Below are 13560 nucleotides of genomic sequence, written 5' to 3' on the forward strand. Positions count from 1 at the left end.
TACGATTAAAACAACGTCATCACACAGTTATATTAAGATGCCTCCCATCCTCTATCCCGGCCCATTTGTGCAACGTTTTGGCCCCCAAGTCTTCGTAGAGAGTGAATGCTATACCCGTTGAACTAACAATAGTGACATTCTTCTGTTTTTCACGCTGGTCCTTTACTATATATTTGAGAAGAAAGGATTTACCTGTTCCTGCTTGACCACTGATAATAAGGTTGTGCCCATTTGCTAAATCAAAAGCTATATTTTGATCCTCGTCGTCACTAACATTTTAGATTTATTTAACAATGTTTACGTTTTCTGTATATATATATAGATTCAATGTGTTGTTTGTTTACTTATTCGAAATTCTCTTACCTTTTCGTTCAGTATATTGTTTCTCGGAACTCATCTAATTTCCCGCGTTTTCAGGTGGAGTTATCCTTCTTGAGCTGAAGACCAAACAGATGTCGTTGTTTTGCAACTTCCGTTGATCGAAGTTGAATGGACAAAAAAACCGCAACACCGCCAGCGAAAAACTTAATTAAAAGTGTTTAAACAGCAATATATTATGTCTGGATATTGATATTCGATAAGGATAATTATATGGGAACAGCAAGTACTCGTTGATTAGACATTTTATTAGATTTTAAAACAATATTTCCCGACCATTGCCCCAATTTCTTGAAACGAAGTTGGCAACCTTTCGCTTCGCTCTATAGTCGAGATTCACGTTGATAGTAAACATGCATATTTAGAGTATAAATATGGTATATTAGTATATATATGGTACAAATAAGTGATATATATCGAAAAATCTGAGATTTATGATAATAAGGGGGAGGGACTATATTGGGGCTCATACAGGATCCTGTCCTCGAGCACCTGTGATTACTTCCCTGAGTAATTAGTGGAATGTAACAGGGAACATCAGGAGGAGTGTGCTGTCTCACAAGTAAACACAGCTAACCATGGTATATCTTTATTGTTAATTGTTGTACAATTGTCATATACTGAATGCGGTGAAAAGCTACAATATAAAAATAAAACAATACTGTAGAAATTTGTTACAGAAAAAATACTTTAATAAAAATAGCAACATGCTAAGAACATAATTAGATGAAAATGTCTGAATTAGCAATTTATATAGCACATAGCAAGTGTGCATTGTTCCAGTATCACATAGAAATATTAAAAGACAGTACAAATTCACAAAATTGTAACTGCATGTTTATATACCTGGTGTACCATGAAAATATCTCAAAGTAGAAAAATATGGCTTATCAGTAGAAATTACCTAAATCTACACTTTAATTACACAATTAAATGTAAATAATAAATGAAATTATTTCTAAATTTCAAATACATGTTAAAAAATATCATAATTCTCAAAAACAATCATAATATAATAACGCGGATGGCGTTCATACATAAAAAATCTCGCAACTTGACCCTGTGACAAAATAATCTGAAAATGCCGTTATCGCGCAGCATACAAAAACTACAATTAATATGCATTAAGAACTATTTAAATGTGCACTAAAGACATGAAAAAATTACTTACATTGTGCTTGGATTAACAGATTATTACTTTTAGATGATAGAATTAAAACGTGATAGTTTCAAGGAAGTTATCGTAATTCAATAATAAAAAAATCAAATCGGAAAAAGCTTTACAAAATTCCGGAAATCGTTCCAGCATACTCCTCGCCTGATATTGAAAATTTCACCTTAAACTCAACAATATCAAAAATAAAAACAAAAAAGAAACTTGCAACGTACATATTTACAAGTGTTTATAAGACATTGATTCATATTTAGAAGACTAAACATTTTTCATTAATAATGTCAAAATATATGCAAAAATACCAAAGTTCAAAGTTCACATGTACTTTAACACTGATTATTGTTCTACAAGCAGAACCACTTCACTGATAGGACGCAAGAATGTTTTTGGGTTGCCATCTATAATCATTCTGAGTTCTACCTTTCGGACTAGTCCATCATCACTGGGCATGACTTTTGTAACAATACCCAAAGGCCAAGAATTTCGAGAGAGTTCCTTGTCACGAACGAGTACAACGTCACCTAGTGAAACATTCTTTTCTACAGAAGTCCATTTCCTTCGATTTTGTAGTGTATTGAGGTATTCAACTTTCCAACGCTTCCAGAAGATTGCAGCGAGATTTTGAACCCTTTTCCACTGTTTACGGAGAAGATCCTTTTTGTCAACAGTTTCAAAATCTATGATGTTAGATTGCAATACATTAGATTTCTGAGTGAGTAATGTCAACGGTGAAAGAATAAATGGATTGTTAGGATCTGTTGATGTTTCGACAAGTGGTCTAGAGTTTATGATATAACTAGCCTCGGCTAAGAATATTGTGAGTACTTCATGAGTCAAACTACGAGATCCATATTCAAGCAGCATGGCATCCAAAATACGACGAGTCACACCAAACATCCTTTCCCACACTCCTCCCATGTGTGAAGAGTGTGGTGAATTGAAGATCCATGAAATTCCATGTTTTTGTAAGAAATTCTTAATCGGTCCATTTTCCACTTCTATGACATTTATATTCATTTCATTCACGGTACCTACAAAATGTGTGCCTCTATCTGAACGAAATATTCTGACGGGACCACGTATTGCTTGAAATCTGAGTAACGCATTAATGAATGATGAAGCTGACATCTCCTCCACGACTTCGATGTGGACGGCTCGTGTTACAAGACATGTGAAGAGAGCAGCCCATCGTTTACTGTTTGCTGCACCGCCTCTGGTTTTCCTTGTTAACACCTCCCACGGACCAAACATATCAACGCCGACAGACGAAAAAGGTGGTTGTTGCGATCAACAGGTAAGTTTGACATTTTTTGACATTGGAATTCTTTCCTGAGTTTTCTGCAAGTAACACACTTGTGCAGAATGGATGAAACAAGTCTTTTGCAACCTACTACCCAATATCCTGCTGAACGAATTCGGCCTTCAGTAAAATGGCGTCCCTGATGTTTCACATCTTCATGGTATTTACGGACGATAAGAGTTGTAACATGATGTTTTGCAGGTAAGATGATAGGATTCTTGAAGGAAGAATCAAATTTAATATGTTTCAAGCGTCCAACTACACGTAGGAGCCCATCATTGCCGATAAATGGATCCAGTTGTACGATAGAACTGTGTTTGTTTAGAGGCTTTGAGTCACGAATATCATTTAATTCACTTTCATAAAATTGCTGCTGTACCTCTCTTAGAACAAGCTGCTCTGTGTTGTGCAGCAATTCAACATTGTCCATGTTCTTTGAGCCATCTGATCGCTTCAAATTTAAATGACGCCGAATGAATTTTCGAACTGTAGCTAAGGCAAAATTCAATCTATTCCAATCAGAGAATTTCTCAAATACACTGTTGCCAAGACCATTCGGTTTAACATTCTCAATATCAACTTTGTTCAAACGGATTTCCACATCAACATCTGGCTGAATGAGTGAGAAGTCGGAATCTTTATCCAAAGATACATTAGGTGCTTCGATTCTGCTTGGCCCATGTAGCCAGAGACCATTCTGTAAGTCTGCGGGATGAATACCTCTAGTTCCTATATCTGCAGGGTTCTTTTCAGAACGAACATAGAGCCATTGAGTAGGTTCGCTATAACTTCTGATCCTTGCAACACGGTTGGCTACGTAAACAAAAAAGCGTCTCTTTTCATTGTTAATATAGCCTAAGACTACTCGACTATCACTGAAATATTTGATGTTATCAATATTGATCTGCAAGTGGTCCACTGCAATCTGAGCAATTTCAACCCCTAGCACTGCAGAACAGAGTTCTAGTCTTGGAATCGTGGTACATTTCGCTGGAGCAACCTTGGCTTTACCTAGCACGAATCCAGTAGAAGTAGAACCATCCGAATAACTAACATGAAGGTAACACACAGCTGCAATGGCAAGTTCTGACGCATCACAGTAAATAAATAGTTCCTTGTTTACAGCATTGCTAAGATTTGGCACGATAATACGGGGTATGCGCAAATCCTCTAAGTCAGGTAAGTTTTGACTCCATTTATTCCATTCAGTCAACAAATGTTCAGGCAATGGATCATCCCAATCAAATCTTGAAGACACTATTTTTCGAAGTATGATTTTGCCTTGCACAGTTATTGGGGAGATAAATCCCAACTGAGAGTATGCCTCTACGCGTTGCTGAGATAGTTTCATTAGAGATGCTGAATTTAAAGGTATCGGATCATAAATCCCACAGCAGACCTAGGCTACGCTGAGTAGGTGAGTCTTTCTCAAAGTCCATATCCACGAGTCCCTTTGCTAAGTCTCCGGGTTCCAACGCATTCATAACAACTTTGCTATTGGACGCAAATTTATGAAGTCGCAGATTTCCATGCATTTTCATGGCTTCTTGTGTTTTTAGAATCAAGTCTATAGCATCTTGGCTTGACGGGCAAGACTTCAAGCCATCATCAACATAGAAATAATTGTTTATAAAATTCTTCACATCGTCACCATGAGATTCAGTGGCTAATTCTCCTATTCGACGTAATCCATACATAGCTATTGAGGGCGAAAGTCGATTCCCAAAGACATGTACACGCATACGGTAAGTAACAAGTGGGTTTTCAATCACATTATCTTTGTGCCATAGAAATCTGAGGAAATCTCTATGTTCTTCCTGTACCAGGAACGAATGGAACATTTGCTGGATATCAGCGACTACTCCTACCATCTCTTTTCTAAATCGAATAAGTATTCCGAGAAGACTGTTGATGAGATCAGGACCTTGAAGCAGCTGGTCATTCAGTGAAACATTGTTGAATTTTAAAGATGCGTCAAAGACGCCGCGAATTTGCTCTGGCTTGCTAGGGTGATATACCCCGAATAATGGAAGGTACCAACGTTCTCTATCAGGAGGTAGATACGGGGCAATTTCAGCATGGTGATTGTTGCATGAATTCGAGTAGATGCTGCTTCTTTGTTTCATTCTTATGCAGTGAAGCATCTAGAGATTTGGCACGATTAAGCGCAAGCAGATAATTGTCTGGCATAGTATAATGTGGTGAACCAAAAGGTAAAGGCGCTACCCATTTACCATCAAAGTCTAGGCGAAATTCTTTGTCCATTATGTCTAGAAATTTACGATCTTCAATTGACAGTCCGGGCTTATTGTCGTGACTAGTTGTTTCGAAAATGTTATATTTTGTCAGTTGGGGTTGTTCACTTCTGATGAATGTTTTTCGAACGTTAATAATTTGTTCACATGGTTTCAAACTCGTAGGGCGCCCATTATCTATGATGAAATTCTGATCACACTCCGCTGATGAAGGACAATGTTGTCCAAAGAGACAAACATCACCAATGATAGTCCAGCCTAGTGGTGAACGTTGTGCAAAAGGTGACCGTGGAGGTCCTAACTTTTGTTCAAGAACGTGGTGAGCACTTGAAAGGTCACGGCCTATCAGTAACATTATTTTCATAGAAGCGTCGTGTTCATGTAATTGATGAGCAATGTCATGCAAGTGTGGGTAATGGCGAGCAACATCCGGTGTCGGAATTTCAGTTTGATTGTCTGGAATATTGTCACATTCTATAACAGGTGGTAATTTCATTTGCAGATTGTTACTGACGCTTTCAACTACCAGTCCTCCTACAATCCGTCCACTACTTGTCGACCTTACGGAACATGATTCCATCTTGTATTCGATTGTTTCAGATTCAACAGATAAGCTGTCAAACAAACAAGTTTTTCCTAGAGTCCTATTGCTTTGGTCATCAAGCATTGCATATGCGAGTACAGCTTTGTCCGATTGTCCTTCCGGAAATATTCGCACTGGAAGAATTTTTGCGCATGATTTGCCTGTAAAGCTGGGAATACCACAAATCTCGGTACAACGAGAGCTTACTTCTGCTGGTGTCTCCTCGCCATGATTTGGTGCAACATTACCAGTTCTTTGATTTGAGTTATTGTTAATGTCTGCATTATTATTGTTAAAGTCTATATGAAGAGCAGTGCAATGACTTGACGCTTTGCATATGTCACACTGTATCTGAGCCCGACAACGGTTTGCAAAATGGTCTGAAGTATCGCAACAACGTAAACAAATGTTATGACTTCGAAGCAGAGTCTTTCTGTTTTCTAAACTTTTGCTCCGGAAAGCTTTACACTCATTAATGGTGTGTTTGGCTCCAATGTGAATCAAACAGGCATGTGTTGAGTTTGAGTTTGACTTTGTTACAGGAGTAGAACTTACCTCCATCTTATTTGCCGTTATAAGATGCTTATCTTTTTGTTTGTACATAGTGTTTTGTGGTTTACTGTAACTTGGTTTTCTTGTTGACTGATTCATAGGTGTTTCAAAAAGGAGACTTGGGTCATTTCGAATAACACTTATTTCACCAATGAATTTTAAGAACTCGCTAAAAGGCGGGAAAATCACTTGGTTCTGCTTCTTATAATTCAGCACTCGTGTGATCCATTTATCTTGAATAAACTTTGGCAGTTTTTGAACTATTGGTCTAATGCCTAGTGAGGAGTCTAAGTATGAAAATATCACACTATATTCTCGGAGTGTTTTCACAGCCTGAATTTCATTTAGCAAATCGTGTAGGTCATAAAGAATTTTACGGTCAATCATATTTGGCAAATTTGAAAGTTTTGTTTTCAAAGCAGATTCTAATAACTCTGCTGAACCGAAACGTTGGTCTAGTATATTCCAAATATTGGTTAAACACAAGTCTGGACTGTCGGCACATGAAGCCCTGGTGCTCATGATCAGACGATAAGCATCGGAATCCTTTTTTACACAATTTGTCAACAGAGTGATTTCTTCTAATGCAGAACATTGAATGTCAGCAGCCATAACTTTGAATTGTTTTTTCCACACGATGTAACGGTCTGGCTTGTCGTCAAATCTTTGTTGTTGAAAGCTTTCTAACAATAAGTTTTTCTTAATAAGAAACGTTGATGTAAATTGTGTTTCTGCAGTAGCGCTATTGTGTGAAGCTGAGATTAAAGTGGTTGGCCCTTGGACTGGCATTGTTGGTTTTGCAGTAGTTGTTTGTTTAGGAATAGTGTGAACAATGTTCTGTACTATTGGTGTAGAAGCAGTAATATCTTTTTGAAAATAGTCTGGCGTGACTGCAGGTACCAATAATTTTGCTTCAGCTGATAGAGGTTTGTCGTGTGGAGAAGTAGAGCCCAATCCATCTAGATAGTTTAAAGTTCTTTCGAACGCACCAATTTTCTCTTTAGGTAAGATATCAGACCCATCATGTTCAGATCCGCCTTGAGAATGTCTCTCTAGATAAGTTGCTTCTACATCAGCCGCTGCTGCATTTTTTTGTTGTTCAAGAATTTCTAGCTGTAAGGATTTTTCAAATTGTTCTTTTTTCAATGCCACTTCTTTTTCAACATATTTGAGCTTTATTTTTTCAGATTCTGCTTTGGCTCTTAGCCCAACTGTACGACTCCCAGATGCTGACGAACGAGTTCTGTCTGATCTTTGTGACTTGTGCGATTTAACTGATTTTGTTTCAACGGATTCCTTTGCAAACTGAATTTTGTCCATTAACATACTGTATTTGTTTTTAACATCAGTCATTATCACCCAGTATGATTCCAATTCGTTTTGGGCTTCTGAATCTCTTGAACGTGACAGAAAATCAATGTACTCATTTGCATTTTTGTCATATCTTTTGTACACAGTGTCTAAATCTGTTTCTGCACTTTGTAATGCTAACAAAGACTTTGGTAGTGTATTAAGATTGTTCATACAATTTGATAACATGAAACCTGACACTTTTGCCCTTTTTATGTGAGTGTCCTTTTGTTCCTGGTGGTACAGAGTTCCCTTTTCAGTCATCTGACTAGTTCGTTGATCTGTGTCTCCTTCATAACTGTCTGTAAACATGGCGGACATGTACCAGTGTGTTGTAAGGATCCTTCAAGTAATCTTTTCACTGTGATGTCTCACAAGTAAACACAGCTAACCATGGTATATCTTTATTGTTAATTGTTGTACAATTGTCATATACTGAATGCGGTGAAAAGCTACAATATAAAAATAAAACAATACTGTAGAAATTTGTTACAGAAAAAATACCTTAATAAAAATAGCAACATGCTAAGAACATAATTAGATGAAAATGTCTGAATTAGCAATTTATATAGCACATAGCAAGTGTGCATTGTTCCAGTATCACATAGAAATATTTAAAGACGTACAAATTCACAAAATTGTAACTGCATGTTTATATACCTGGTGTACCATGAAAATATCTCAAAGTAGAAAAATATGGCTTATCAGTAGAAATTACCTAAATCTACACTTTAATTACACAATTAAATGTAAATAATAAATGAAATTATTTCTAAATTTCAAATACATGTTAAAAAATATCATAATTCTCAAAAACAATCATAATATAATAACGCGGATGGCGTTCCATACATAAAAAATCTCTAAGAACTATTTAAATGTGCACTAAAGACATGAAAAATTTACTTACATTGTGCTTGGATTAACAGATTATTACTTTTAGATGATAGAATTAAAACGTGATAGTTTCTAGGAAGTTATCGTAATTCAATAATAAAAAAATCAAATCGGAAAAAGCTTTACAAAATTCCGGAAATCGTTCCAGCATAAGGAGCTTGGACTCCTGAAGGATATTGTAACAAGCCAATATTTAAAATAAATATTAAATTATGTTGTTAAAAAAAAAAAAAAAATGAAAGACAAGAATACAAAAAAATATGACCAGCTGCCGTTAGGCACGTGCCTATATACACATAATTTTTTCACGAATATTTTTTTTATTAAAAAAAATAATAAATAATGTTATCTGTAGCTGCATGTGAAGTCGTCAAAACTCTTTAATTATCGAATGTCATTTGTACACTAGTCTATCATCCTTAGAGAATTATTGGAGTATTGGACCTGTATGTCATTATAGTACACCTTATATAGAAACTATAGACTAGAACTTCAATTGGTTCAGATCATTTCACTTCTATGAACCTCAACTTAGATAAATGATTTTTTTAATTCGTTGTTGCTCAAGTTAAATCCAATGCCTAGTGAAAAGAGAATGCCACCCTCTCTGCACGTTAAGAAACTCCTTGAGAGGTTCATAGGTTGTCTACTGAAAGACAAATTTCTGTTCCCATCCAATAAACCCTAATTTTCCATTGCATGACATTTCCAAATTTCCAGACCTTCATCCTGGACGACCCCTAATTGTTTTAGTCCTGAACATGCATGAACTATTTGCCACTAGACGTTTAGCAATCAATCAATCAACCTACCAGTTTTCAGTAACTTCGAGTACTCTCCGATCTACGTGTAATGACTATTATTATCCAAATTCCTAAGCAGGTAGGGATTTTACAGTACAGGATGAATTTCTTGAATTTTGTTAGATAGTCTGAACAGAACAGAACTTCTGCATGACGTATCGACTGTGCGTGTATGTTTTTGTGTGGCCGGGGGAGGGTGAAGGTTTAAGAATGAAAAGTTGAATGGTCGATGTGTACTCCTAAAGTTAGTAGTATTATGTAGTAGTCTCAGTGTTTATGTGCCTATTTTTTTGATATAGGATCGTCAATATGTACTATCGTATATATCAATTATACTCAATCAGAAACAGGTTTTGCTGCTTAATAAAGGGCTACGCTGATCCATGCCGGGCAATGCATATTGGAAATATTGATTTTTTTATATTTCCGATTGTACTGCCGGTTAATTCGTCAGTCAGATGTAATTGTAGAATTATGTTTATTTGTTCGACATTTTTTTCATGTATATTATCATGATAAATTGACCAGCAAAGTTTATGTTTTATTGTTACGTTTCACAAAATTTTGCATCTAAAATGCTGAAAACCGTTTTCCGTCGGGGGGCTTTACCCCCTGAACCCCTACCAAGGCTCTGTCCTGAACCTGCTGGGGGCCTTAAGCGCCCCAGACTCCCTGCCGCAATTTGTGCCTACAGTTTATTTGATACCTAGCTACGCCCCTGATGACCATAGCCTGGCATCCGGCCCAATCTAGCTGCGCGTCGCCTGTACCGAGCCACGCCAAAAAGATATTACAAAAAATGGTCTAAACTATGAAAGTTGATAATTTACCATGACAGATAAAAGAACACTAAAACACGTAATTAAGATGATAAACAACGTCAATATAACCATATTTGACTGAATTAAGGAATTAAATCTATTTGAAGTACGAATTTGAATGGGAAAAGATGGACAAGCAATTCTGACAACAAGAAGATTACCCGAAAAGTGGCAATAAAGCAAAACAAAAACAAGACGGAGCGACAGGATTCTTTCTTGGAACGGTCTACAAAACGTTACAAAGAAAATTAACGACTGAGCAACACGAACCCAACCAAAAAACCAGGGTTGACAAGTAAATAACTGTATTTCCACATCATTGATTTGTACAGAACACGTCAGCCAATACATCCCACAACAAAATTATCAGAAAATGATTAGCTTAACAACACATAGTGTAAAGCAGGTGCACAGAGGTCCCCGATTCCAATTACCCTCCTCTCAATTTTTTTTCCTCCAAATTCCCTCCCCTTACTCCAAGACGAAAACCGGCCAAAGAAACTTTTCCAGCATATTCCTATCTTTTATTTTTCCTCTTCGCTTACTCACCCTTCTTCCCCCTAGTTCCCATCCCCTGACTCCCACTTCCCACGCCTCATTCCAAAATTCCTTCATCCCTGTCTAACCCCTCATTATAGACCAACAGATATCGTGTATCACCCATCAATAAAAAGCATTCGTAATTACAAAACCAGTAAATTAAACAGTTTTGAAGTCTTCAAAGGTGTATCTAATTTACACCAAGATATAATGGTTACATGTAATGCAAAAGGATAGATTTATCCAAAAAAAATAATTTTAAGCAGAAATTTTCAGCGAGTTGACCTTATGTTACGGGAAAGCATGAACAATGCAGGATATCCATTTACAAATGTTGGTGTAAATACTGTTAAACTTTGTTTTACAAAGAGATAACTTTACTTTTATTCCAAGATCTTTTAAAATATTTTACAAAAGCTACGCATATATTTTTTTTTTCGCTAAACGATATTAATTTTTATACATAATATCCGATATTCATCTCTCAAAATGTATAAATGTTGAATTGTATGCGAGAATAAATATTCGAAATATCTTCTACAAAACTGCATCTTTTTTAAAATACTTGTGATAACCAATCAAAATTTCATTTGTTTGCTTCTATCATTCCTTTTCAACTGAAAAATCAGAGGCTGAAAATAATTTCTTATTCATATTTAATCGTTTGTCTTTAATTCAAATGACAGCAACAGATCAAAACTTCTGCGGTTTTTATTTACGTCACTGTTTTAATGCATTTTTCAGTCAGCTAATTATTACTTTTTGTATTTAGTTTTTAGCTCACCTGGCCCAAAGGTGTCGTCGTCGTCGTCGTCGTCGTTAACTTTTTACATTTTGAACTTCTTCTAGAGAACCACTGAATAGAATGAAACCAAACATGGCATGAATGTTCCTTATGAGGTGCTGATCAAGTGTTGTTACTTTGTAGCCGATCCATCATCCGAGATGGCCGCCAGCGGGGGACTTAGTTTAACATAGGACCCTACGGGAAATGCATACAAATGACTTCATTTAGAGAACCACTGAATGGAATGAAATCAAACATGGCATGAATGTTCCTAATGTGGTGCTGACCAAGTGTTGTTACTTTGTAGCCGATCCATTATCCAAGATGGCCGCCAGCAGGTGACTTAGTTTAACATGGGACCCTATGGGAAATGCATACAAATGACTTCTTTTAGAGAACCACTAAATGGAATAAAACCAAACATAGCATGAATGTTCCTTATGAGGTGCTGACCAAGTGTTGTTACTTTGTAGCCGATCCATTATCCAAGATGGCCGCCAGCAGGGGACTTAGTTTAACATAGGACCCTATGGGAAATGCACACAAATGACTTCTTTTAGAGAACCACTAAATGGAATAAAACAAAACATGGCATGAATGTTCCTTATGAATTGCTGACCAAGTATTGTTACTTTGTAGCCGGTCCATCATCCAAGATGGCTGCCAGCTGGAGACTTAGTTTAACATAGGACCCTATGGGAAATGCATACAACTGACTTCTTTTAGAGAACCACTGAATGGAATGAAACCAAACATGGCATGAATGTTCCTTATGAGGTGCTGACCAAGTGTTGTTACTTTGTAGCCGATCCATCATCCACGATGGCCGCCAGCGGGGGGCTTAGTTTAACATAGGACCCTATGGGAAATGCATACAAATGACTTCTTTTATAGAACCACTGAATGGAATGAAATCAAACATGGCATGAATGTTCCTAATGTGGTGCTGACCAAGTGTTGTTACTTTGTAGCCAATCCATTATCCAAGATGGCCGCCATCGGGGGACTTAGTTTAACATGGGACCCTATGGGAAATGCATACAAATGATTTCTTTTAGAGAACCACTGTATGGAATGAAACCAAACATGGCATGAATGTTCCTTATGAGGTGCTGACCAAGTGTTGTTACTTTGTAGCCGATCCATCATCCAAGATGGCCGCCAGCAGGAGACTTAGTTTAACATAGGACCCTACGGGAAATGCATACAAATGACTTCTTTTAGAGAACCACTGAATGGAATGAAACCAAACATGGCATGAATGTTCAATATGAGGTGCTGACCAAGTGTTGTTACTTTGTAGCCGATCCATCATCCAAGATGGCCGCCAACAGGGGACTTAGTTTAACATAGGACCCTATGGGAAATGCATACAAATGACTTCTTATAGAGAACCACTGAATGGAATAAAACCAAACATGGCATGAATGTTCCTTATGAGGTGCTGACCAAGTGTTGTTACTTTGTAGCTGATCCGTCATCCAAGATGGCCGCCAGTGGGGGACTTTTGAATGAAATTAAACAAAGCCTGAATGTTCCTTTCCTTATGAGGTTGTGTTGTCACTTTTAGCCAAATTTTATATTTTTTTATATGATTTCAAAAACCCAAGTAGAATCAGGTGAGCGATACAGGCTCTTGAGAGCCTCTAGTTTTAGACTATTTCATTTATACAGAATTACATTCAGATCATGAGTTCTTTATGCTGAGAAGATGATTTCAAAATGGATAATTGTGTTTTGTAATACAAGTTGAATTTCATGATTTGTTTCCAGCGTCAATCAGTATATTAATAAGCATTTTTGCGTGAACCCTCACGCATATTTATTAGTTAGAAATATGGTCTATGGAGGAATATTCGGAAACTTTCTTTTTGTTCATTCGGAACATTTGTTCTTCTTATCTGTATTAGCCTCCAGCAATTAAGAGCACCTCCATGCGGGGTATTCAATATATTTAAAACATGACAATAAAGAACTTTACGCTGTTCGTTAACTCAATCATTTGCTATATGATAATAAAATATATAGTTGAAAATCTATATAGAAAAAAAACCGAAATAGCTATCCATACGTATAATTTTTAAAGAATGATAATGATTCAAAGTATGGACACGTGTACC

General features: G+C 36.7%; 2 protein-coding genes across 2 annotated transcripts; both read right to left on the reverse strand.

Moving 5' to 3' along the window:
* Window positions 1–931: 931 nt before the first annotated feature.
* LOC134707635 (uncharacterized) lies at window positions 932–4416 on the reverse strand. Its single transcript, XM_063567583.1, has 2 exons — window positions 1550–4416; window positions 932–1015 (listed from the first exon to the last, which is right to left on the reverse strand). Exon 1 carries the CDS (start codon window positions 4201–4203, stop codon window positions 2779–2781), a length of 1425 nt encoding a protein of 474 aa, XP_063423653.1. The 5' UTR covers window positions 4204–4416; the 3' UTR covers window positions 932–1015; window positions 1550–2778.
* On the reverse strand, window positions 4232–4723 carry LOC134705894 (uncharacterized). The gene has a single exon (XM_063564609.1). The coding sequence runs from the start codon at window positions 4721–4723 to the stop codon at window positions 4232–4234; it is 492 nt and encodes a 163-aa protein (XP_063420679.1).
* Window positions 4724–13560: the final 8837 nt, after the last annotated feature.

The sequence above is a fragment of the Mytilus trossulus genome, chromosome 2 (genome assembly GCF_036588685.1).
Source record: "Mytilus trossulus isolate FHL-02 chromosome 2, PNRI_Mtr1.1.1.hap1, whole genome shotgun sequence".
Classification (NCBI taxonomy): Eukaryota; Metazoa; Mollusca; class Bivalvia; order Mytilida; family Mytilidae; genus Mytilus; species Mytilus trossulus.

What these genes read in the sequence shown, in the direction of transcription:
- LOC134707635 (XM_063567583.1), bottom strand. Translation starts at nt 4,203, where the DNA reads ATGAAACTATCTCAGCAACGCGTAGAGGCATACTCTCAGTTGGGATTT.
- LOC134705894 (XM_063564609.1), bottom strand. Translation starts at nt 4,723, where the DNA reads ATGGTAGGAGTAGTCGCTGATATCCAGCAAATGTTCCATTCGTTCCTG.